We start from the raw sequence: 26263 nt of genomic DNA on the forward strand, positions 1-26263 counted from the left end.
GACTGGAGGTCCAGCAGCCCAGGTCCATTTCACAGCCTGTGTACTCTGATGCCAGGTCCCCAGGGCATCCTACCACCCACCCTGGACGCAGACCACCCCTTCCTTCAGCCAGGGCAAGATAGCATGGGGCTCGGTGCAGGCAGTGCTGCTGACCCTGCCAGGTCTGTGTGGTGCATGGGCTGGGCTCGGCAGGCACTGCATCCTTCCTGGTTATAAAATTGATGTTTTTGGGCAACCATTGCATTTCATTTGGTTTCACTCAGAATTCCAAAGGTACATACTGCATTTTCCATCACTCAAGTGGAGAAGTGGAGAAACAGAAAGAGGACGGTAACTCTCCTTCCTGCACTCATCTCACTGTTGCCTTTGACCCTTTTTGTCCTTCTCTCTGCTTGTGAGTGCAAAGTCCCAGCGGGCAGCACTGGTGACAGTGCCTTTGGTGCTCTGTGTGCAGGGATGCCCTAACCCTCAGCATGTCTGGCCCCCTCCCCCTGAGGATAAGCTTATGTGGACAAAATTTCCCCTTCAACATTTACAGTTGAGGGAAGGGTGGTCTGAGAGGCGAGTCTGAAAGCTGGAGATCATTAGCCCAGGGGAAAGGGGTAGAAGTTTCTTTGCACTATTGCTGTCCCCAGAACTTACCGGTTCTCTGAGATTTTGGGCCAAATCCGTTCCTAGAAGAAATCCAGTGGGATCATGCCAGAATGCATCTAACCCTTTGTTACTTCTAATTCATCCACAGCCCTGCTGTAGAGAGGGTTAAGTTCTCCCCAATAAGTTGTGTGCAACTGGAAAAGGCGCACTTTGTGCAAAGTCCTGGAAGCTGTATGTGTCCAGACCTACCACCTTTCAAGGATGTGTGGGACTGGGCTGTTCTCCAGGATACAGCCCCACAGCCCACCTTGTGCTCCAATTGGACTGTCCTGCCACCCCTCTGCTGCCTTTAAGCTGGGCAAGATGTGTGTAAGCCATCTTTGCTGGTGCAGGTGATCACTCTTCACCCACCTGTGCTTTTGCCCCGGAAAGACCAGTCAGGGTGCACTGCAAATGGCCAGGACAGCATCTTGGAGGGGTGGCAGGTCCTGGTTACAGCTGTCTGTCCTGGATGAACAGCATGGGTCTGTCTCAGGGCTGACCCAGCAGTGGCTGAGGCGTCTGGCTGGACCGGCAGCTGCCTGCAGGAGGAATGGACAGGACTGGAGAAAAGCAGCTACTGCTCAGGTTCCTGTGAGCCAGGCTGAGCTTCTCCAGAGAGCACCTCTACCAGCCAGAACCCTCAGCCCTCTTCAGCTCAAGGGTGAGGGCACTGGGGGCAGGAAGATCGGAAAACTGGTGCTGGGTACCCCGGAGGTGCAGGCAGAGAAAGACCCTTCCCGGACAGATTCCTACGTGAGAAATGCAACCCACAGAAGTGATGAACCAGGCTGCTCTCCCTTTCTCCCTTCTACAGTCTCTCCCTGATCACTTTCCCCATCTCTTCCTCCTACAGGAGCATTGTTTGCTTCCTGCCATCCTTCCCCCACATCAGTGCTTGGTGGCAATCACCCCTGCGCTGTCCTTTACTCGCTCAGGCCTGCAGGCAGAGTACCACCTCTGCCTCCTGGGACTCCACATGCCCTTGGATGCTGCCCACAGATTGGGAAGGAGCTGGGGACTTTCGGGTGAGAGGCACTGAAAGAGCACATTCCTATATACCGTTTGTGTTCCTTGCCATGGTAAGGCAGATCTTGCACTTCTCAGCCCATCTAAGAGAGCCAGTGCTTCCACGGCACAGCAGCCCCAGGCTGCCCTCCTCATCCCAGCACCCCCACCATCCCTGGGACGTGGTGCTTCAATGGCTCCAAATGCAACTCACGGCTCCCCAGCCCTCTTTTTTTTGAGAGAAAAAGAACTCCGACTAATGCCAGAAAGAGGACAGGCCTGCTGGGGATTGCAGTTCACTTTTTAATTTTGAGATGCCTTGTTAGCTCTGGGCCAAGCTGAGTGCCTGAGAAGCGTCAGCCACTCACTCTCCTCCCCTCTCTCCCACCCCCTTGGAAACCCATTAGGCCGATGAGCAGGTCGGCTCTCATGGGTAGTGCTGTGGCAATGAGTGTGATGTGCTCACCTGGGGAGCTGGGATGAATGGGGCAACACACGGCAGAAAGGGGGAAAGTTGTGTGGGAGTGACAGAAAAATGTGGGAGCAGCTCCTCCAGAAAGCCGTCCTGGCTCAGCAGGGGCAGCCCAAGGCAGTCAGGCGCCAGGTGAGATGGAGTGGAGGGGGTAGCGTTGAGGGGCCAGCAGGTACATCAGTCCTTGGGACACAGCTGATAAACCCTTCCAGCCTCAGAAGCCCTGGACAGGCTCTGGACAGGCTCTGTGACTTCTCAGCCACAGTTCCCCAAGCCTTAGAGTAGGACACCAGGTTGGAGAGATGTGAGGCAGTGGCAGGCTGGGACATGAAGAGACCACAAAGCCCAATTTTCATGGGCTGAGCGAGGAAATGGCCTGGGACTGAAAGGGCAGGGGGTCATTGAAAAGCAGGTCTAATGCGTTTGGGCAGGATTGTGGTGGGGATTTGGAGCAGCCTTGGAGGAGGGATCTGCAGGGTAGGAGGAAGATCCAGCCAGGGCTTTTGGTCTGCTGAAGAGGGTGATCTCTGTCCTGGTACTGCAAGATCAGCAACAATGCAGAACGAGGTCTTTTGGCAGGGAGTGCTGGGGAGCCTGCTCAGCTGTGGGGGAGGAGGGCAGTGTATCTCACAGTGAGATCAAATCGCAGGTGGGCATCATCCAGCTGGCCCTGGCCTGTGGGATGGACCGTATGGGGGGCAATATTTGGTGGATATGTTGCAAGCTAGACCACAGTAAGGCAAGCACAATGCTTATGATTTGGGACTGGATGAGCAGGAGATGCTGCAGATCAGGTCTGGGAAGCATTGCAGGGCCACGGGTCGGGGAGAGAGGGAGGTTTCAAAGCAGCACCCTGGTTCATGTAAGTGCTCTTAGGCACTCACTTTCAGAAGCATTAGTTCTCTAGGAGGAAAAAAAAAAAAAAACCACAGAAAGAAAATTAAAAAAAGAAAGCAAACCAAGACTGTATTGCCCCAGGGTAGAGAAGGTAATGAAGGAATGGCAGGAAGATCCTACTTGTGCTCAGTGACTCAGCTGCTCTCTGTTGGTACAACATTTCCAGCCCAAAACTTTGCAAGAGTTTCAAGCAGATGGCTCTGCTTCCCAGGAGTGGATGGAAAGGGGACCCTTATATTTTCCCAGCATCATTCACAGATCTTGTTAGCCAAACGCAGGGTAAGGGCATGCTCTGTTCCTTGCCTCCAGCCCACCTAGAGTGCAGGACTCCTAGTGTTCTCCTGGGTGGTGTGCACGTGCCTGGTGAGAAAGGAATGACTGGGAAGCCCTCAGGATTACACATTAAATCCTATGTTTCCACGCCTATGGATCCAGCGGCTTTCCCTGCCCTATTTTTAATTCAAATTCCCTTAAGGAAAATTATCACTTAGGGGCTCTTGGGTTGAAATGAGCCTGTGTCCTGCTCCTCATCTGCTCTGTGGCATGGACCTGGCTTTCTAGGTCTCATCACCTTTGCCCAGGCTCATGCCTCTCCTTTGACACCCAAACCCTTCCTTAGCTGGAATATCTTGGCTTCCCTCCTTTCTCTCCCCTGCCCCTCCTGCCCTCAGCCCCTCTCTGCTCCATCACACCTGCACCCTCTTGGGGATCCAGCCTGCCCCCACGTCCTGCTTGTTCGACAACATTTCTTCTTCAAAGGCCACTCCAAACTCAGTGGACCTGTGGATAAAATCCTCAGCCCTTCCCAATGTAACAGCATTATTTGCAACCCAGAATTGTAAAAATAAACGATTGCTGATGCATAAAAGTGTTGCAGTGAAGCATCGTCAGTAGTTCACAGCTCTGAAACTGGCGGGGCTGGCAGGCTGAGCGGCTGCGTTGGCTGGCACAAATGCGGCAGGAGGTGGAGTGGGGCCCGAGCCCTGGCCCATCAGTCCCGTGTGGCTGGGAAACAGCTGGTCTTAGTGGTCCTTTACTGGAAGGAATGGGAATTTGGTTTCTTATGTAGTCAAGGCTGGTGGTATTGCACATTGTTAAGACTTCCTGAAAATGTCCCTGTTTTCCACTGCATATAAGGTTCAACCACAGTGGATGTGTTTTTCCATGCAGCTAGCTTGCTTTGACTTTTTGAAGGGGAGGGGAGAAATTTTAGGCAAAATGATTCAGACATTTCTGAGAACAAGCTGAGGCATGTACATGCTGGGCTTTTTTTGTCTCCTAAAATGTTGGGGGGGGTGGAACTGGCAGCACCTCCAGCAGGGATGGCCCAGGAGTATGTGTAGCAGGCGGGTGACCCTGGGCCACCAGCGACCCACCTGGCACATGCACTGTGGCCCCACCACCTCCAGTACCAGTGCAGCATCCCAGAGTGGTGGTGCTGCGGCAAGAGAGCCAGGGTGTTGGGTTGGGAAGAGGCAGCCTGGCAGTGGGGTGGGCACTGGTCCTGGGCTGCCTGTCCCAGGGGCAGTAGGAGCTGCAAACCTGCCTTTCTAGGGCTTAGTCCTCAGCTCTCCAGCTTTCTTCCCCTCCACTGTGGCAAAAATGTTTAAATCTCAGAGCAGCCAGGTTAAATTTTTCCTATGCTTCTGAGGTGCCTTAAGCCAAGTGTTTTGCACGCTTTGGTGCAGGGAATTGAGATTTAGTAGGGAGGCACTCCTCCTGCCAGGGCCATTTCCTTCTCTGTCCACAGGAGAAATTGCCCAAAGCTGAACACAGGGTTAAGCTGAAATGCTGCACTTCACAGAACCTTACTATGGTGGGAAATACCACCTGGCAGGGCAGAGGAGCAGCTCTGGATTTGAAATCAGAGGGGTGGTTATGGACCAGATTGGGGAAGGGAGTAAATCAAGGCAGGAGAGGCAGGAGCTGTCTGGAGAAGTCTGCAATCCCCAGAGTCACCCGGGGCCAAAGAAAAGGTAGATATGCCACCAGGGCTGCCAGTAGTCCCACTTTCTTTCCTGAGAAAAGGGTGTTAAGAAAAGGATGCTCTTGGTCAGTAAAACTGACTGCAGCTGTACAGCCCTCCCTTCCTCCCCCATTTATGTGACTTCTGGCTCCAGACCATGGGTCACATCCTCTCTAGGGCTAATCCAGAAGGAAGATGACAACCTCCTGCTGTTGTGTCTTACTTCATTAACTGAAGTGGCAGGAAATGAAAGGATCCAGTCCTTCTTGGGACATATGTGGATGTTAACACATTGCCACATGATGGAATTTCTATTTTTTTCACTTTGCTCTTTTTATAGGAAATACATGCTGTGAAAAGGACTTTGAGGCTGTAAAGTCAGACACTCAGGACTTCAGAAAAGCTAGAATTGGGGTTTCTCCCTGGATCTATATTTGGTCCCCTTGTGAGGGTGCAACAGGAGGCAAGGTCCAACATTTGCAATAGAGCACATAAGATATGCCATTTACACATCTGATCTTTCTTGTTCCCTTCAGTCTAGAAAGGGACAGGCTGGGAGTATGACAGTGGGGACTAGCTGAGGTGGTCACAGCAGGTGATTAGGACAGGTTGATCCAGACTGGAGTGAGATGCATGACTGATGCAAAGCCTGGGACTGAACAGGCAAAGGCCCTCTTGGATGCATGCTTTCTTGACTGCTCTGTATTCAGACCTGCTCACAACACAGTATTAATTGTTTTTATAACTGTTATCAAGCACACCAGTACGGCATGAACATGTTCACACCTCGCCTCAAGGAGTCAAAGGTATCCCCTGCTGTGGGGTGCCCAGCCAAAACACCTGACTTTCCAGAATACTTAGCAGCATTGTAGTCAGCACACTGCATGTTCGAAGGACAGCCCTGTTGATTTCAGCCACAGCTGTGAGTGCTCAGCCCCAGTGCCCCAAGAGAGAGACATGCAGAGTTTAGGTGACTTGCGTAGGAAAGAGCATGCAGGAACCCCTGTGACACATCCAGTCCTGGAGGACAGGACTCAGCTACACAAACATCTTCTTTCCTTTCCTGGAGGCCTCCCTCTCACTCACTGCATGGCTATCACTTCTTCAGCAAATCAGGCAGAGACCCCTCTGTCAGGGCTATCCTCCGGTATATAATCCTGCGTCACCCTCAGAGCAAATCCATCCTCTATCAAGCAAGGAAAAGGAATGAACAAGGATGTTGTGGACTGTTTAATTAAGAACTGGCTCTGTAACACCCATTCAGCAGTGGGCATGCTTCCACCTAACTTTCATCCATTTTGTTTCCTCATGCGTTGGGTTTCTTTTTTTTTGAGTGCAATAATATTTTAGAATATTAGACCAGCCCCTTCCTCCAGTGTGATAGAGCTTGTGAACTTCTTGCTGCATGTTGAGCATATTTTTGCATTCATCTGTAGCCCCACAAGATCCTTATTATCCTTCTTCAGAGCCAGGAAGCTCTGACACAGAGTGCTGGAGGGAGATCTGGGTGGCGTGACGAAGACAGCAATGAAGATGAGTTCCCACGAGTCTCAGCCCAGAGTCAAAATGGATTTGGGTTTCTGAGTAACCTGTGTGCCTGTCCTAGAGCTGTGCTTGGTAGGACCAGGCATAGTTTTGTGGATTTGGTGTCCAGTGGATGAAATCTTGCTGTCATCCATTAAGCCAGTATACTCTCACAGGAACTGGAGATGTTGATTCTCGTGTTTGTGCCAAAGCCGTGTCAGATAATTGCATCCGGTTGCTGTCCTCCTTCCTTTTCACCCTTGGCTGGTGCAGTCTTTCTCTGCAGCTCTGCTCAGTCCCTGACACAGTCGCTTTCCAGTGCTGCTGGAAATAGTCCACTGTAGTGCATCACGGCTAGCAAGGGGCTCTGAGGTATCCTTCTAAAAGAGAGATGTCATCGTCATTTTGATAAAGCACTTATTCCATGAATTTTTCCTCTTTTCTTAGTCATAAATTTTTTGTGACCAAATACAATGCATTCAAGTTATTGATTAGCAGAATAGTTCCAACAGTTCTTAATTAATTAACTGATTAAAAGCAGACTGTTTTTTATAGCCAGTCAGGAGGATGTTTGCGATCTCACCTGGACCAGTCTTCCTCCTTGACCAAGAGCTCACCATTTTTGAGATTATTCCTGCTGGTAAACCTTCCTTTGAGGGACTGCCACTGAAAACAAAATGTAAAAAGAGTGTAAAACCCATTAGTACAAGTCCTTTTGATTACTGAAAATATATTCCCACAGCCCTAGAGCTGTTCATCAGAGCAGCTTTACATACCCATATTGTTCATTTCCTGAGACTCCCAAAATCCCAGTTAGGCAGAAAAAAATGTTTTTAACCCACATAGCAAAAAATATAAAAGCCAAGGAATATGCTGTAGTTTTACTGCTACATGGAAGACAGGCTGTGTGTGCATGTCACTTTTCTCACCTATGTCTTGTTCAAAGAAAAAAGTTGGAGGCTACTAAAGTGTCAGGCTGAACTGCTGTAATATGGTTCTTCAGCCATAGTGACAGCATTTGGTGCAGAAGTCTGTAAGATCCATTTTTGTGGATAGCCCTCGGTGGGGTTTGTTAAGTGTCTATTTATATCTTGATATTTCATGTGAAATATCATGCACTTGTTAAAACATGACTAGAAACATAGACAAGACAAATGATGTTCTTAATGATGGCATGAAGCCCATTAAAGGAATTCACAGCACATGTGAGAAAGAAATGTTGGACGATGGAGCCCTATAGCATGAACAGATCAGTCAAATAAACAGGTATTCTGGAGACCCAGTGACTGATCCTGTACCATTAAATGGAAGGAAACAGAGCTCTTCTCAGTCAGCCCTTCCTCCCCAGCTGTGGGAGCATTGCTGTTTGCTTTGATCAGGGTATGAATTTCAGGCTGGTTTGGGGAACACTGATCATGCCATTCCTATAGGCTATTCTTGTTTTGGCATTGGTTCTGTGTCAGAGCTAAAAACTAATTTTCTTCTCTGACCTTTCCCCCCTCCTTTTCCTGTTTCCCCTGCTCTTTGCAGTCCTGCAGGAATAGTGCTGGTAAGTAATTGTGCACTTATAGATGCCTGTGCTTGTGACAGGGGTAAGCTTCAGCCAAACCTACCATGGCTTGAATTTCCCTCCCCAGACCTCAGGACCTCTTAGTTCAAGTCTGGGATGGCTCCGAGTACAGTTATAGTTGGAAAAGAGCCTCCGTAAATATTACATCTTGTTGTTCCACATTTATTCTCCCTCAGTGGTTTCCATGTCAAATTTGCTCAGTTTACCAGTCAAACCAAGACATTTCTACCTGCCAGCTCTGCCAGCTCAGCCTGGGCTCTGGAAATCAAGCTGTGCTCTCTCTGCTCTGGACATCATCACCAGCCAAAAAGGATTCTTGAATCAGGGCTGAGCTGGATGTGATTTTGATTATGCATGAATATAATTTGTTCTCAGGTAGTGTTATGGGCTCTGTGTGACAGATAACAGCAAGGCTCCTATGCTGTACAAACATTGACTAACAAATCTTGCCCACTACCTGTGGGATGATGGGCCACCACTAGGTCCATATTGCTTCCAGGGGACACCAAGAGGGGGCAGCTTGTTGGGGTTGACACAGAAAACCTGTGGCAGCACGAGGAATAGCACTGGGAAGTTCTGCTTCCTGCTATTGCTCTTTATTCATGAGAACAAACCTTGAGGACCTTCAGTGCTCTGGTCCACCACTTGGTCACTAAACTGGGACCTTTCCTTTGACTGCGGTAGCCTGTGAAATCCCCAAAGGCAACCGGCAGGTGGGCTCGCTTCCTGCTGCAGAGAAATAGAAGGTATATAGCCATAGGAAAGGCTCACACATGCAATGGGCATTAATTTTGTTCACAAATAGTTCCCCTTCTAGTGAAAGGAGCTGGAGGGCATTCTCCACCATCCTTTTCAGAAAAAAATGAGATTTTGAAAATTTTATCATTGGCTGAATATTTAAAAAAATGATATGTGGCAGATAATATATTCACTGTGTATGATCATGTCATATAGTAGAAAAAGTGGAAAGGGTGTCCTGGCTATTGCACTCTTCTTGTGCTTCTGTAATGAATATCACCACGGGCTGTCAGCAGGAGGGGACACCAGAGCCTTCCCTGTCCCAGTGCAAGACTCCTCTCTCTGAGCCCACAGGGTCATTTCAGCCACTAAAAGCCGTGATAGGCTTTTATCTACTATGCAGACCAGCCCCTACCAAGAGCAATGACGCAGAAGTAGTATGCCTTACTTGGTCCCTATGATAGTTTATCATCCCATGCTTGTATTTTGGACCAAGACTCATCAGTCAGCCAAGAAGTAAAAACACCAAAGTGTCCCTTCCTCTTCTACAACTCATAACTGCAGTTACACTGCAGAATCAGGATGGGTTTTCTGATCAGAAGATCTTTCCAGACACATCTTATCATAGAATCATAGAACCATAGAATGTCCTGAGTGGGAAGGGACCTACAAGGATCATTGAGTCCAACTCCTGTCCCTGCACAGGACAACCCCAAATTCACACCATGTCTCTGAGAGCCTTGTCCAAGTGCTTCTTGAATATTATCAGGCTTGGTGCCATGATGCCTCCCTGGGGAGCCTGTTCCAGTGCCCCACCGCCCTCTGGGGGAAGAACCTTCTCCTAATATCCAGCCTGACCCTCCCCTGGCACATCTTCCTGCCATTCCCTCGGGTCCTGGCGTTGGTCACCAGAGAGAAGAGATCAGTGCCTGCCCCTCCTGCTCCCCTTGGGAGGAAGCTGCAGACCATGATGAGGGCTGCCCTCGGCCTCCTCTGCTCCAGGCTGAACAAACCAAGTCACTTCAATTGCTCCTCATACAGCTTCCCCTCTAAACCGTTCACCAACTTCATGGCCCTTCTCTGGACACTCTCCAGTAGCTTTATATCCTTAATGTCCTGTGGTGCCCAACCCTGCCCCCAGCACTCGAGGTGAGGCCGCCCCAGCGCGGAGCAGAGCGGGACAATCCCCTCCCTCGCCCGGCTGCGATGCAGGGCTCGATGCCCCCCAGGGCACGGCTGGCCCTCTCGGCTGCCAGGGCACGCTGGTGGCTTGTGTTCAACTTGCTGTCGACCAGAACCCCCAGGTCCCTCCCTGCAGAGCTGCTCTCCAGCCCCTCGTTCCCCAGCCTGTCTGTGCATCCAGGCTTGCCGTGCCCCAGGGGCAAAATCCGGCACTTGCCTGTGTTAAACTTCATACGGTTGGGGATTGCCCAGCTCCCCAGACTGTCGAGTTCCCTCTGCAGGGCCTCTCTGCCCTTCAGAGTGTCAACGGCTCCTCCCAGTTTTGTGTCATCAGCAAACTTCATTAGTATTCTTTCCAGTCCTACATCCAATGCATTTATGAAGACATTAAAGAGTGCCGGCCCCAAGACGGATCCCTGCAGAACCCCACTAGTGACTGGCCGCCAGCCCGATGTAACCCCATTTACTATAACCCTTTGAGCCTGACCCATCAGCCAATTGCTCACCCGTTGCATTGTGTGTTTATCCAGCTGTGTGCTGGGCATTCTGTCCAGGAGGATACTGTGAGAGACAATATCAAAAGCTTTACTGAAATCCAGAAAGATCACATCAACTGGCTTTCCTTGGTCAGCTAGGTGGGTTCAGTAACTCCCAGAATAACCTTCTCAGCTACCAGGCAGCTTTCTGGTGTTCTTGCTATTCTCTTACACATTGACTGCAGTAAGACAATCCACCTGCATGATTCTTTCTTTAAGGAACTTTGTGTTAGTGAGACCTCAGCAGTTGACTCCTCCAGGTTGGGGGAAACTTGTGCTGTGGGAAAGGCCAGGTTCGGGGCCTGCACTGGGCAGTTCAACAGGGAATGTATAAAGAAGGGGCCTCCCCATTGTAGGTGGGAAAGCTCTGGGTATAACACCAGAGGCTGTCACACCAGGAGAGGAGGCCACCCAGGTTACAGGTGGGAGCTTACTAGTGGGACATTGTCACCTGAAGAAGGAAACCTCATCCAGCTGGGGAAAAGGATTGCAGGAAAGCCCAGCCTGCTGGCCTCTGGGAAAAGGTCTCAGCTGGGTAGGAATTTTTTGGAACTGAGGGAGAGGGAAGGCTATGAACTGAATTTTTCTTCTTCTCCTTTCTTAGCAAAAATAGAACATTCATCACAAGTTCCCCTACATGTTTTTCTTCCTTATTGCACACTAGCTCCTTGCTGGTATTTGAAGCTAGAGAAAAAAAATTGATGAGTACTCAAGTTAATAATGCGTGATTATTATGTTGATGAATTGCTGGAGATGAATATATATGTAAAAGCTCTGCAAGATTTGCTCACCCATGCATCCTGAGTGAAAGCAATTATTTCGGTGAACAAATGGCAGTTAGTTCTATCTCTTAATAAGAGGTGCTGGGGTAAAACATAACTGGTAACTTTTGTCTTGCTGGATTTCCAGTATGCTTTTGCAAAACAATTGTTGCTGAAATGATGAAAACCCCAGAGCAAGGGTCAATCTTTCAAAAGTGACAAACTTACAAACTTGAATTCTCCTTCCTACAAAACTCTTGCAGTTCTCAGTCATCATTGAATTTGTAAGATTTTCTGTGTTTTGAGACTGTGAAGAAAAAACAGAACATCCTGAACAAGGGACATCCAAGAGACTCAGAAACTGGGAGATGAAAACATATAATCCCATGTAGAGCATTTGGAAAAGGGGAGAGTTCTTTGTGTGTGTACTTTGTTTCTCATGATTTCTAACTTCGACTTCTGATTTGAATGTGAATGTCATGATATTTTCCAGCCAGACTCATTCTTTTTTTCTCAACACTTGCACTGTAAGTTGTCCTGACTGTCACTGAGCATAAGGTCACTGCGTGATCGCAAAGGTCTGCCTCGGAGCTGAGCCAAAGGGCCACGTGCCCTTCATAGGGTAAGGAAAGGACTGGGTGCGTAGTACAGGAGGGTGGTGGTGGGAGGCACCTGAAGCCAGCATTAACGAAAACCCTAATAGCAGGCTCTGTTGTGATGGCTAAGGTGGGTTTCTGGAAAAGGCAATATCTCCACAAAAAGTGACCTTCTCTCCCTTGGAGAACCCAGCCATTGACTTTGAGCTGTGTTGGGGGATGAAGGACCATGTCCAGCACCATCAAAAATCATCTCATGGAAGTATGGCAAGGGGGCCTCAGCAGGGCTGTCCCCTGATGCTCCTGGATGTCCCAGCCCTGATTTGTCTCTGTGCAAATTTGGCATGTCCTGACCTGGCCATACTGTTTCTTTTCTTTTTCCCCACATGCCGTATGTGCCTGACAGGATTCAGCCCAGGAGTTAGATGCTGTGGTACCCTTTAAAGACAAGAGTCCATAAACAGTGATGAGGAGGTGGGACTAATTCATTAAAAATTGAAAATGTGAAAAAAAGAAAAACACCTTCTTGTTGTCACTTTGATAAAAATGACGAGCCCAGTTGTTTTTGTTACAAATACTTCCAAGACAGAGTAATGAATCTGATATGAAAGGAGAAGCTTGTGTTAACCCATTTATATTAATTTGGTTTGGCTCATTTTCAGCTAAGGGGATTAGATGGCTCAGGATTTGATAATGTGTGAGAGTGTTTTCCTAGACAGGTCACATACTCAAGTACAGTCCAGGTCTGCAGTGGTTTGGGGAATGATATTTCCAGTGCATGTAAGAAAGAGGCTGCTCCAAGTAGCAGATGTTTATTGATAATATGCCAGAAAAGCCCAGCACTGACTACGTGGGTCAGGACCTTTGTGCCCTGAGTGGGCAGACAAGTGAGACAGGCTGATGGACATGAGACAAATTTCCACAGCTGCTAGCTGGTATGCAGGAAAAATTGCTAAATGTGCTAAACTTGTGTGCCACCTTGGCAGTCCCACCTGAGGGGGGTGGAGGGTCCTGTGAAGGGAGGGAGGTGGGTGGGTGGTTGGATCCTGTGTCAGTCCCCAGCAAGCGCTGGGATGGAATGTCCCACATATAGCACCACCCCTACCATTGCACACTGTTTGGCTGTCAGTAGGAGGGTGGTGGTGTTTCCCCAGGTAGCTTGCTGCACTCCTACCTGCTGGGCTGCTGCAAAACGGTCATGGTTTTGTGAGGGTCCTGGCACTAGGGGTTCAGCACTAATCCTCCTTAAAAATCTGTGTGTGTTTGTGGAGCTTGTGCAGGAATCCAGCATTTTGTGTTGTAAAGAGCGTTTTCCAGGGAGCCCTGGGAGTGGACCTGCTCTGAGACTAACCTGGTAAGCTGGAGATGAGGCAGGAGAGGGCAGCTGCCTGCACTGAGGCTTGTGGTGAGTCTGCTCTGGTGGAAAGCTGTAGAGACATGATTAAATACCCCACTCTCTTTTGCACATTTACCTATGGGATTCAAAATACTTAGTGTCTCTGTGCAATCCTTTCTGAAGGTCTGTCCCCTTCTGTGTGCCTTAAAAAGCAGGGTTACAGGGGGTGGGCTAGGAAATGAGGAGCAACAGGGTTCCAAAGGCTTCTGAGCCTGCCTGAGCTGGGGGAGTGGTGGCTCTGGGAGTGCATACAAGTACCTAGGCTGGCTGTGAGGAGATGGAGCAAATGTGAGCTCTGAGGGTCTCAGTAAAATCAAAAGGGCTGGACTCCACCGGAGTCCCCCACAGCTTCCCAGGCAGGCAGAGCTGTGCCCCATGGCTGCACTGGCAGGGCCCACAGGGGAGATGCACTTGCCTGCCAGGATCCTGACAGAGGTAGGAGGGAAGTCTTCTCAGGTGGAGAAATGTGGGGGTGGCTGATCAGTGTGGGTCTGATGTCTCACATTGTTGCTGGGAAAAAAATGCCTGGCTTGTTGTACTGCTGTCATTCTACAATACACGCTTGCTTGGGAAGCACTGTTGCCCTTCTGCTACTACTCTTGGTAGAGGTTAAGAGCTGAAGGGATCTGGGATACTAAGTGCCTCTGCTTTTCCCAGGGTTAGCTCAGGGTAACCACACGGAAATGCAGTGTTTCATAGAAGTGCCCTGCTCTACAGAGAGGGGTGTAAAAGAAAACACAAAGTGTGTGCCCTGCAGACTGCAAAGCCAGGGAGCTGGTCTGTGTGGGTGCCCTGGAGGATGTGGGGAGGAATGTCGCTGGAAGGGGAGGGCAGGTGACCAACACTTGCTCTAGCAGCACAGTGTACCAGGAGGTTAGGGCATTGCCTTCGTCTCCTGAAGGTCAGATCTGGATCTGCCTTCTGCAGCCACCCTGCTCTGACAAAGAAACTGATGGCTGTGGCAGCCCTGCAAAGTAAACTGTGTGTGATCTGAGCTGGGTGTTGCCTGCTTCAAGGGATGGATGGTAGTTGGGAATTGGTGTTCCTGGTAAAGTCACTCCTTAATAGTCGATTGGAACACTCTGGTGGTGCCAGGTTGATAATGATCAGGTCTGGCAAGGTGATGCAGCTGTGTATGACTGTAACTGAGAGCAAATATGCAGTTTGACAAACCTAGGAACTTATTTTCCCCTCTCTTTGCTGTAACCTTCCCAAGTGTGCATTACCCAGGCAAGAGATATGCATACGCAAGGCTTTGGAAGACTATCTGCATCACTGAGGATGAAACAGCTTTAAAAATCTCCCTCCTGAATATTGACCTAGGCCTCTCCCGAGAACAGATGGTGTTCTGAGTAGTCAGTGATTTTTCTTAATGCTGAAAGCCCTGTATGTGTATACAGGTGCTTGCAGAACTGCGTCCAACAGTAGTACAGATGCTGTAAGAGTTGGTGTCTACTCTCTTGTTCCATTTTAAGGCTGTACATTTGAGACCTTGTTTTTATTCAGTTTGGGTAGCTGTCCACCGACATCTTTTAAAATCAACCTTGATTTATCTTCCTCTGTAATCCTTCAATACCTCTGGGACAACCTTTATGCTGTTTTTGCAGCCAGTTGATTGTTCTCTCTCACTTCCAAATTTCCATGGGGTATTTGCAATATCCCACTCTAATACCTACTAATCCATTAAAAATACCCATGAGATAGGTTAGGTAATCCACTGTACCTCACAGACCGTGCTCCTTAGCTCTCTACTTTCCCTAAAACAGTCACAGAATGAGTGCTACATCTGCATTGGGAAAGCATTGTTCCTCCAAAAGGATCCCTCAGCACTGGCTCACAAGCACACACAGCATGCTTGAGAAAATCCTCTTTATCTATTCAGATCTACAGGGACAGCTTCATTTGACAACATGCTGGAAATGTGCCTGCCATTATCAAGGTTAACCTGTGTCTTTGCAGAGAGCATCACAGGATAGCAGTACTTGAGTGGTCAGTTCTGCCTGCTCTGCAAGTGCTGTGTCTCTTGACTCCTTGTTGAAGAATTGGCCTCGTTGCTTGCTTGGAAGAAAGCAAGAAGCTCTTGATTTGTTCAGTGTTTGGATATTCCAAATATCTGCCCAAGAGCTATGCTATGGTTATACCCTCCCTTAGATGTTCCATCAAACCTGTGTGTTGTTGATACCACCCTCTTCGTGAGAGCTTGCTCTAAGTTCCTTTCTCTTGGGAAGTCCTTAGTATTCCCCCTTCTTAAATTAATAGCGCAAACTCAGCCACCTGACTGGATGCGATGAAAAGCCAGACTGCCAGGAGAGCAGAATGGTACAGGCTGGAAATCCTCATTAGCCTCCTTGCACAGGGTATTGCTGTGTGTGGTCTGATGAGGATGGATGGGAAACCTAGCGAGGTTAAGCACAATCTAGTTCTGCACACAGGCTTAGCAGCCTAAAAAGTGCAAAGCGCTCCCTAAAGAAGTATGGCAAAATTCAGGAAACCTGTCAGGCAGGAGAAACTGTTTTCTGCCAGACCTACTTGGAGACTAGCTTCAACCTCCATAAGAATCAGTGGTGGTAGATACCCCTCCTGCCCCTGCAGAACAATGAATCTGTGGGGAAGTGGCAGGTGCTGACAGTCCCAGATATTCTGGAGACCAGGGCCCTGTCTTTCAGCACCAAAATACCACACTTGCTTAATGTGGAAGAGGTTCTGCAGCAGCAGCAGTAAGTCCCTCATACTCCCTGTTCCTCCACAGCCAAGAAGGCAACGTCATATTTGACTTGCCGTGGAACCATCTCTCCTTCTGAAAAAGCACAACAGTAGCCAAAAGCATAATGTCATGGTATGCTTTCCTCTTTTAAATCCAACTGATGTCATGGAGTGACCTGCTAAGAGTAGGAGGAAGCTTTGATATCAGCCTCTGAATGTGTTCCTGGCCATTGTGCTGAGCTTGGCAAGCTTATTACACAGCATTGGCTGCAGGTGGGGGAGAGGTCATAGAAATAAGATTTAAAGAACAAGTAGAAAAAGGGTTGGAGAGTGCTTAATGCATATTTAAACCTAGATTTTGTTGGAAAAGTTTAAATACATTCATAAGATACCCTGCTGAACTCTGCACTTCTAGATATGACCACAAAACAGAGATGCTGGATGACAGTGGTTCCCAAAACATTTTTGCTTTCATGATACATGGTCAACTTTTCTTGCTCCTGAAGCACTTAACACTTACTGAGGTTGATGCCGTACCTAAGCTTAAAAAAGAAAGGAAAGGAACAGGAGCAATGTTGGGAAACTTCATTGTGATTTGCCTTGTGTATCCTACTGGAATGACATATTTTAGACATTCTATTAACTGCTGTAACAGAACCTCAGTCTTGATCTGTGACCACAGCTATTATGCAGATAGCAATTTTTGAACTCCTCTTACAATCCTCCTATATGGTGAAAACCCAGAAGCATTGCCATTATCTCTGTCTTGGGGGGTAGGTATAGACTCCTCCACAGTGAATGTGAGTGCTCTCAGAGTGGGCTGGCTGCTGAGTTATATTTTGGGTGGGTTTAAAAAACTATGGCCCAGGACTAATTAGTCCATCAGCTGAAAATTATGGAAGGGTATCTCTTTTGGGAGAGACAGAGTGTGATTTCTTAAGAGATTCTATGGTTGCATCCAGGCAGCAGCTTCTCTGCTAGTGACAAGCCTCGTGCTGGATCTGCCACCTCCTGCACCTCTGATTACCTGGAAGCTCTTGCCTCCTAACTAACCATGTCTCTCAGCCATTGTATAACCAACTCATTGTTGCATGTAGCATTGACGTGGGTCATAGTTTTAAGTTGTGAATGTAAAGCCAGTGTGCCCTGAGGTTCAGTGCTGTGAACAAAAGCAGAGGCAGCAGCTTGGGCAAACCATTTTCTGCAGAAAGAGCAAGCAGATACTGAACAGTTCTCCCTTGTTCAGGGAAGTGGAGATAAGACTGAAGGAACAAGTCCTGGGAGTGAAATTGCAGTCTGTGTGCTGGTCATGCCTTTGGCAAATCTGAGAATATCCTAACTGCTGATCCTGTTTGGTGTGGGGTCATTGAAAATGCAAGTAAGGCACTGCAGTCCTGTAGCTACATGTATCAGCAAACCCTGCCCCCTTCATGCCTGCCTGTATTGTTCTGCATTTGCAGAAACAGTTTGGCCAGCCCATGCAGGGCAACCTTGTCTGGTACTTGCTGTTTCTGGGCTCTAGTGTCACTGCCATCCTCTAGATTCTAGAGAGCTGGGGATGAAGAGCAGGGTTTTGCAAGGATGAGGTCCATAGACCTGTTCTATGTGTAGGTTCCATGGCTGAAACCTCTAATTTTCTCTGCTTGGCTTTGTTTACTCTGCAGAAGTCCTTAAAGCAGCTTTCCTGCTGCTGCAGGGATCTCAGAGACTGGGGATGCCACTGGCAGGGTGCAAGTAGGGAATGCTGCAGCTCATACACAAAGCTGTCTTGAACAATCATTCTTCTTGTCCAAAAGAGACAGTGCTGCACTCCCTCTTCCTGCACGCATGATGCGCTCTAATGGCAAGAACTAGGTGGCCCCTTTTACATCTCTAACTTCCTACAGTGGGCAGTTCTCAGGATGGGTGCAGTGGCTTTGGAGAGGCTTCTGTGGTTTTATGAGAATGCTGTACATGGAAGGTTGCTTTTTCTTTGTACTGGTGACATGTCATCTTTGCTTCAGTGGCTGGTTTCTGGATACCCTGCTTTAAAATAGAGCTGTAGACAAATTGGCAAAAGGCCAGAGGAGATCAGTGCTAATTGTCAGAGCTTTAGAAAACATGACCTCTGAGAAGAGGTTGAAGAAATCAGGTGCATTTAATCTAGGTAAGACAGTATTGGTGAGGGAGGGAGAGGGATGTAACGGTTTCTCAGTACATAAATGCTGTTGTTAAAGAAGGATTATTAATTTATTCTTTCACTATCATTGGGGGGAAATGACACAAAACTACATTTACACTGCAGAGGAGGTTTAGTTGGGATATTTAGGAAAAGCCTTCAGTGCAGTGAAATGCAGGAAGAGATTGTCCAGGGGAGCTGTGGAATTTGGCACTGGTGGTTTAAAGAAACACCATTCTTATTCCATGAAAGGTGTGGGCTGTGCAACCTCCCAAAATCCCTGTTAGTGCCTTTGTTCCTGTAGTTTAGGCGAAAGGGTAGGTTTGAGGCTGATGCCTGTCCCTTAGCAACAGCAAGCCTTGGCTCTGCCAGTATTACCAGGTTCATGTGGTCAGAAATGCATGAACCAGATTCTTCAAGCATTGGCTGTAGTCCATAAAAATGGTGTGGCTTCAGCGGATGGTAATATAAAGTAAGCTCCGTTTATCTGCCCACTGTTTTTGAGTCTTTTTGGCTGTGTCTGTATTGCAGTTGGAGATCTGATAACAGAGAAACCCAAGCTTGCTCTAGTCTAATTTTCTTGGGTAAGAGTGAAGAGAGGGAAGATTGGACCTTAGTACAGGGCAGTTGCTCAAGTAAGTAGCCACTGTCTGGAGACCTATTATACTGAATTTTGTGCTATTGTCTTCGCTGCGCTCTGCAGCTGAGGTACCAGGCTGAGTTCTGGAAAAGATGTCCTGATCCAGGCAGCCATGACCTCTGGCTGTAGTGCAGGCAGACACAGGCTTGGCAGCATGACCTTTCCTCTGCATTGTGCCATAGGAATTACTTCTGTAGCAACATGACTCTAGGTTCTGGGGCTTTTAAATGTTATAAAATAAAATGTGAAAGTAATAACTGGTTACTGGGAAAATATTGCAGATTAGCACAACTTGTTCTCTACCTTGACTGTAGATATTTGACAAGTATCACTTGCAGAAAAAGGACAGGTTTTATTATAACTCTTTTGTTTGCTTCCGTTCCAACTTTGAGTACATTTTTCACAGGCATCAAACTACTTTTAGGACAAATGTTTTCTCCAGTGGTGGTGAGAAACAAGGACGTGTGAGGGTGCCATTCACTGGTGAAAGTGGCAGGACTTCTCACACTCCCTCACTCGTGATCTTGCCTACAAATCATTTCTAGGCATAAGCTTTTTCTTTAAGGGAAGAAGTCTGGTTTTTTACATCTGTTGGCAAGACAGCTAAAAGCACAGACCTTTAATATCAGGTTTGCTTCTTTTGCCTTGTCTCAGTTCCACAAACGCAGAGTTCTGCCTTTTTGGACAAATTTACAGATGACGTTATCCCATATTTTAAATACCCTACTTCTGTATCACTCTTGCCCGAAGCTATTAACATTGGCAGAATTGATGTCCTTTGTTTATTTTGTGTACTACTTACAGCCTGAATGTTGGACACCCACCGGTCTAGTTTTTCGCTGGGCTGCAGTAAGAGGTAGGGCATGCTTTTCCTGTTGGCTGTGTACATGCTCTTGCATTCCTGTCCTGAGGAGACTGTGAGCCAATCTTTGCAACAGGGATGGAGAAGGTGAAATGGCTTCCTTATGATCAAGCTAAGAGTAGGTCCAGTAAAGGCAGGACTTTGCATACCTTCATCTTTGGAGTGTTTGTATGACAGTCACATGCTTCTGCCTGTGGGTTCATGGGCACGCACCCCAGGGGTTGCAAAGCAGGCAGTGGAGCCTCCCACTTGCTGTGATAGATGGTTGTAGAGGTCTTGGCGGTTCCCAGAGTGGCCAAGAGGAACATTGCTGACTGTGCACGGGAGCTGGATGCAGCTGAACCCAGGCTGACGGGGAGCAGCATGGCTGATCTCCACTCCAGTGCTTGTCTTGGAGGTGGCAGTCAGGAGGTCTGGATCTTATCCACGGCTCTGACACTGAGTCACTGCATGACCTCAGGCGCTCAGATACCATGGTGATGAACACAGCACAAATGTCTAGACAGATAGATTGGGTAGACTCTGTATTTGACAATTATTTGTATATCACCACTGTCAGTGCAGTGCTCCCCTGCTACAACCACCCTGCCTGGTGGTTTCAGTGGGTCTCCTGCAGAGTGGGGGGGAATGGGTTGTGTGTGGGAAGAACCACTTTTTGCACCGAGGAAGGAGGGGGACACATAACCACAGTGATACAAGTACTGGTGGTGACAGACTGGAAGCAAAGCAGGCAGCAGGGCAGCTCTTGGAGGATTTCTTGCATGGCAGAAAGGCTCAGGAGTTTGGAGCTGGCTTCTCCCCAGTTCTGCTGCAGTCCTGTACACGGCCCTGTCTTTCCTCCTGTAACCAATTAGTCTGCAAGATCCTCAGGGCAGTGGTGACTTCCTCCTCCTGCTATGGCTTCTATCACAAGGCCCTGATTTCAGAGAAAAAGACAAGATACCAAAGTGAGACTTCCTTAAAAGCTTTCCTGTGCCACTGTCAGCCTCTGGCACAAGAGAGGTAGCAAGAGAATTTGCTCTTCCTGGAATGACTCTTGGTTATTTTCCCACCTGGTTCCCTTGTGAAAGTTGAATGTAGCAGTACAGCCAAGATGTACTAAGAGTGTGCCTGTGTAGGGATTTTCAGAGGCTCTGCAAGGTCTCCTGAGCATCCCTGCCTATGGCACCCCAACAGTGAGCCAGGACTGCTGGAGAAGAGCACTGCCTCTTTAAGGAGATTTACATAGCAGGGCCTAATTACAGTTGTTGATTCTGATGTTTTCAGTGTTGTTCATATTCCATTAAAGGATAATGCTGCTTAATTTGCAGCAGAGGGTCTTGGTTAAGAGTACACCCAATCACAAGGCAGCCCTAATGACACCACTTCCCTACTTCTGGCAACACATAATTAAAAAATCACTTCATTTCCAGTTGTGTGGTTCTCCCCTCTCCCCCAATCTCCTAATTACTTTCCGAGCCATTTCATGATTATCTGTAAATATTTCAGCACTTAGATCTACTAATGAGTCCATGGAAGAGTTAATACTTTGAGTGACATAACTGCTTGTCACATAACTGTGACATAACGTTCCCTTTCTAGTACTGCATTGCAAGGAATCATTTTCCACCTTGCACATGTGAGGAGAGGGGCTTTGCTTGTGGTGGGATTGGATTTGTGCTCTGCTTTTGGGGCTCTGGGGATGATAGGAGAGGGGCAGCACTCTGAAACTCCATCTCAAGTTACAGGAGGTTCTTTGCTAGTTTTGGTAGCAGATGTGTATCTCTGCAAATTATTTTATGTGGCTTAAATCCCACTGAAAGAGCTGTCCTGTTGCCTGGCTGTGTGAGCTGCTAGTCAGAGGGGTTTAGGGAGAACTGGGTGTGAGTCTGGATCTAGCTGGGGTACCCACACATCTGGAAGGATTGGTTGAAATGGCTGGTTTCTGTCCTGACTCTACAGATTTGTGGGAAGTGGTAACAGCACTCGGGCAAGAGAGGGAAATAGGTGTGGCTGTGACTGGTCTTGTGCAGTGTTTCTTCATAATCTCATTTTGCATGCTCTTACTGCTGCATGAGGGTAGCTTGGTCACTGGGTAAGGGAATATCTGAATTTCCCAGCAAATCTGTGCACAGATGTCTACCACAGCTTCATGGCTGCAGGCAAGAGGATGTGGGGTGACATGTGCTCTGATGCCCATGGCGAAATTGGGAATCTGTTCTCTAATCCAAGAGCTGCTCTGCTTTGAAAAGCCACTATACAAATGCTGCTTTCTCACTTCATAGATCTGGTCCCTGTGCTTGTCTGGTATCCTGGGTATTAAAATTCACTTGGGGTTTTCAGACTGAGCACTCAGAGCTGACAGAGTGACAGAGGAGTGAGCTGGAGTATCTTTCCTGCCCATGTGTTGCATAGGCTTGATTGCTATGTTCTTTGTGTGGTCAATCAGTAACACCTTATGTAAGCCCGCTGGGAGCCTACTGATGGTCTCTGAAGGCATTATTTGGAATAACCAGAGATAATTGTATAACTAGGGGGTAATTAACTTCCAGGAATTAAAGAATCAAGCTTAGGCTGCACTTCTCCTAGGGGTGAGTCTGTAAGTCTGGGAGTTAGAGAAACCTTCTCTTCTCTAATCATTTGAGTACATGTGACTTGGAAATCCTTGATACTTGCGGAACGTGATGCTGCTTCAAATCATATCCATGCATTTCTCAGCAATTCTTTAATAGCAGATAAGGGAGGAGGGCTTGAATATGGTCCTAACCCAGTCCATTTGTGTTTCAGGTAACCCCGTCACAGTGGGAATGAGCATCCATATCTCCAGCATTGACCAGATCTCTGAAGTCAACATGGTAAGTTTGGAAAGAAAAAAAAAAAAGCCTAATAAACTGTTCTTCCACTATCTGGTTGAGATGTGTTTCCAAGCCAATGGCTCCTTGGAGCCACCTGAGATCTCAGGGTGTACTTCTGAAAAGCAGGGTAGTCACACCCCTGCTTCCTTCACCTCCTACTACAGATCTCCCTTGCAGCTGGGAAGCTGTTGAAGGAAGAGTGACATTTGTCTGGTACAGAAGAAGTATTTTTCTTCTGCTGCTTTGGACACAGAATTTTGAGGGGTGATGGGAACTCAGATTTAAGACAAAATTCTTCCTCACTAAAACATAAGGAATTCAAGGATGATTTTTCCACGTGTAGTGTGATGAAAAACACTTAACTAGGCCAAGGGATAGGAGGCATTTTCTTCCAGACTTCTTTCTCAGCATACTGGTTTCAGTCTGAGCCTTGCTCCTTACACCTGCTGAGTGGCCTGTGTCACTGGGACTGCCTGTCAGTTGTGCCCACAGCCTCAGTCCAGCCCCAGGTTCAGACAATCCTGAACTCACTGAAACACCACCTGCAAGACAGGACTGGCATGTGGGACCCCTGTGGTGCACACCTACCCCTCCTGATGGTACTTGTGACGTGGTTCGACACGCTGAAGCACTGTAGTTCACTTCCTAATGCGGGGAAAATTCTAGATACGTTAGTGAATGTCGATACCAGCACATGGAAGTATCCCTGGTGTTATCTGTGAACATGTGGGTGGAGGCTCTCTGCTGGTGTCTCTGGAGCTAGTGGTGGCATCTTATCCAGAGTAGATTCTCATCCCTTATCCTTCTGTGCTGGTTGCACAGCCACCTCTCTGAGCATTAATGCTTATGCCTTAAAAGAGTAGATGCAAGTCGTATTTTTTGGTTGAAACAAAGACAGTGGTGGCTTTACAGTCAGCCTGTGCCTGCCCAATTGGAAAACAGTCAGTGGTTTTTCATTCTTATTGGTGGTAATTTGGCATTTCTTTTGAGATCTGTACTGGAAAGGGGGGCATCTATTGATGAATCTGGTTTGGGGTGGCATTGATAAACTGGAGCTTTTTCATATCACTGAGAAGAAAAAATTTATCTGCTCAGACAGCAATAGTTTGGGGTAAAAAGTGTTGTTTTGGTCGTGGTTTAGGTACACATCCAGCTTGCACTGCATTTCAGAAGCCCTTAGCACCCAGCAGAGGACATGGATTGTGCTGATCATAGCCTGACCTTGCCTTCCTCCCTCCTGCCCAGAGGCTTTTCCTCCAAAGTCCTCTCCTCTCCAAGAGGATGAGTAGAGTAGAAGGCTGGTGGGGACCTCCTGGCAGCAGCTGTCCTGTTCCTCAGCTCCTGACCCGTGATGCAGGAGAACCCTAGGCCAGTTTAGAGCTCTTGCTGTTTAAGTCAATTAAAACCTAGGTCTCCCAATGCTCCTGTCCTATTTATCTCTTTTCTGGACTCTCCTGCCCTGTTTCTCTGGCCCATGAGCTATTCTGCTGTTGCATGGGCAGGGAGGAGGGGAAGAGAGGCAAACTGACTAGTCATTTTTGTTTCCAATCTGCTTGAAAATCCTGAATGCATATGTTGATATGACCGAGGGTGAAGGGCCAACCATGAACCTTCAGGTTCTCATATCAATCGCTTTCTTCTGCAGACTCTTTGCTATCATCCCACCACTACTGTAATTATCTGCATAGCAAGTTACCCCTCAGTCAGTAACAGTGACACTGGATGGTGTGTGCAATCAGAAATTAAGGTACAGCCTATGTCCTCATTGCATTGGGTAGCTGTGCTTGAGGTTAGGCTCAACTCAGAAGAGCCAGATGGCTTAACCTATCTCCATCTATCTTGCCTGTCAGGGCAGAGCTCAACTTTGAGTCATCTCCTCCCCCGGTCTCAACTTGGACCTGAATTTTCCTATGTGGTGAACCAGCTGTCACCCTCCTTGCTAGAGGCAACATGAACAATTTGGAATCTGGGCCTGTAGCTTAAGATTCCAGCTTGCACAAACATAACTGGGAGGGAGTGAGCTCATTCTCAGCTTACCTCTAACAACTGCCCTGATCTTCCTCTGTAGACCTGAGAAGATAGCTGAGCACTGCAGAGGCTTGTTCAGGATGAACCTCCTGCTGGAGATGTGTCTATGGACTATAAAGGCTGATCAAGTGTTTTGTCATACACGTGTTATGAGCAGCTGTGGCCAGGCACGCTGTGTCTTAGGCTAATAGCCATTGTCTTAGCAACAGATTTCAACCCTTGCCATGTGAATGTAATGCTCTTCCCTCTCCAGTGAACACCTGCTTCCCTCTGCTGCAGGATGGCTGGGGCAAATGTATGGGCTCGGGGCTGGGGAGAAACACCAACAATAACATTTGTAGGGTGCATGGGAGAGCAGGTTTCCTGGCATGGACCTTCATCCACTTGCTGCTCTGGATCTTGCAGGATTTGGGCAGCACTGTTGATGGAGTAGGAGTGGACTGTTGATTGATTATGAGTATATTGATGGTTGTAGCATGGCTGTAATGAGGCTGGACACCAAGCACTGTCCATGCCATGCTCCTCTTGATATTGCGAAGGCATGTCACTTCTGGCCTTCTGATTATCTTTCCTGGCTCTCTGTTTGACTTGACAAGCATCGTCTCCTGCCCATCCTTCCTATATATGTTGGGGAGAAGAGGGGGAAATGGGGACAAAGTGGCTATGTGTGAGAACCTACTAAACATCAAGATCTATAAGCACCATGGTGAGGCAGCCTCAAAAAGCAATTAAAAAAAATCAGAATTATCTTAAGGAACAAACATTTTGGGAGCAGAAGAGTTCTCATGTGATGTAAGTTTCCAGGCTGAAAGGATATTTTGTGCATCATTCTTCCGTGTGACAGATGCCCCGGGGAAAGGGCTGTGTCTTACCCCTGTTCTGGACATGGATACTGGCAAGAAAACAAGGCATTTTTTGGCATTGTGTGTGATTGAGAAACGGGCTGTGCAGTGAATAAATTAAAGGCACACAAGTGAAGCTGGTTTGTCATGGCAACCAAATAGCTTCTATTGTTCCACAAGGAGTGTTATTACTTACTGCCCCTTGTAGGATAATTAATTAATCCTCAGACATCCTTTTGGGAACAATGGCCCTGGTGCTGGGGCTGGGCAGGCTGAGGAGAGCCCCAGCTCCCCCATGCCTTTTCCTGGGACTCTTGGAGTCTGCTGGCTGTGTGGTGGCAGGGAAAAAGTGCAGTCAGTGACTAGCCATTGCATGATTCAAAAAGCTGTTTTCCACAGGACTCAAGCTGGATGTGGTGCTGTGAAGGAATACAGATCCACCCATGATCGAAGAAGTACTCCTTGCCTTCATTCCCGTGGGAACTGTATTCCCAAAATGTTGATGTGGTGACATTTCAATTCTGGATGATACAGGGCTCTCTGCAAAGGCAACACAGTTATGTCTTTATGCTGGAAGTTTCCAGATACTCTGATATACAAAATGCTTTGCAGCTGCCTGTACGTGCTACGTGTTTCCCAGTGCCTTCCTATACATCTCCATCTGATACATCTCCACCTCCTTGGGGGCATGCCCAGATACCGTGCCATGGTACAGCTCAAAAATGGAGTCATGCCAGGGTGCAGGACATTTATAGGTACAGTGCTGGCTTTGTAATGATCACCCAATGATGAGGGACCAAAACTACAGTCCTTATTTTAAAAAAAAAATGGCACCTGCTTGTTCATCACAGCTGCTGCCTGTGTGTGGTCAGCCGGATTTTCAAGTTCACTTGCTAGAGTAATGCTTTATTACTGTG

At 47.9% G+C, this 26263-nt stretch overlaps 1 protein-coding gene across 2 annotated transcripts in view; it reads left to right on the forward strand.

Annotated features, from left to right (window-relative positions):
* Nucleotides 1-26263, forward strand: part of LOC104042409 (gamma-aminobutyric acid receptor subunit beta-4) — an 86857-nt gene that overhangs the window by 6975 nt on the left and 53619 nt on the right. For both annotated transcript variants that reach the window (XM_064463168.1, XM_064463169.1), the window contains exon 3: nt 22409-22476. In XM_064463168.1, coding sequence (XP_064319238.1) covers nt 22409-22476 — 68 coding nt within the window. The remainder of the gene's footprint in view (nt 1-22408; nt 22477-26263) is intronic.

This window comes from Phalacrocorax carbo, chromosome 11, assembly GCF_963921805.1.
Source record: "Phalacrocorax carbo chromosome 11, bPhaCar2.1, whole genome shotgun sequence".
NCBI classification, from domain to species: Eukaryota; Metazoa; Chordata; class Aves; order Suliformes; family Phalacrocoracidae; genus Phalacrocorax; species Phalacrocorax carbo.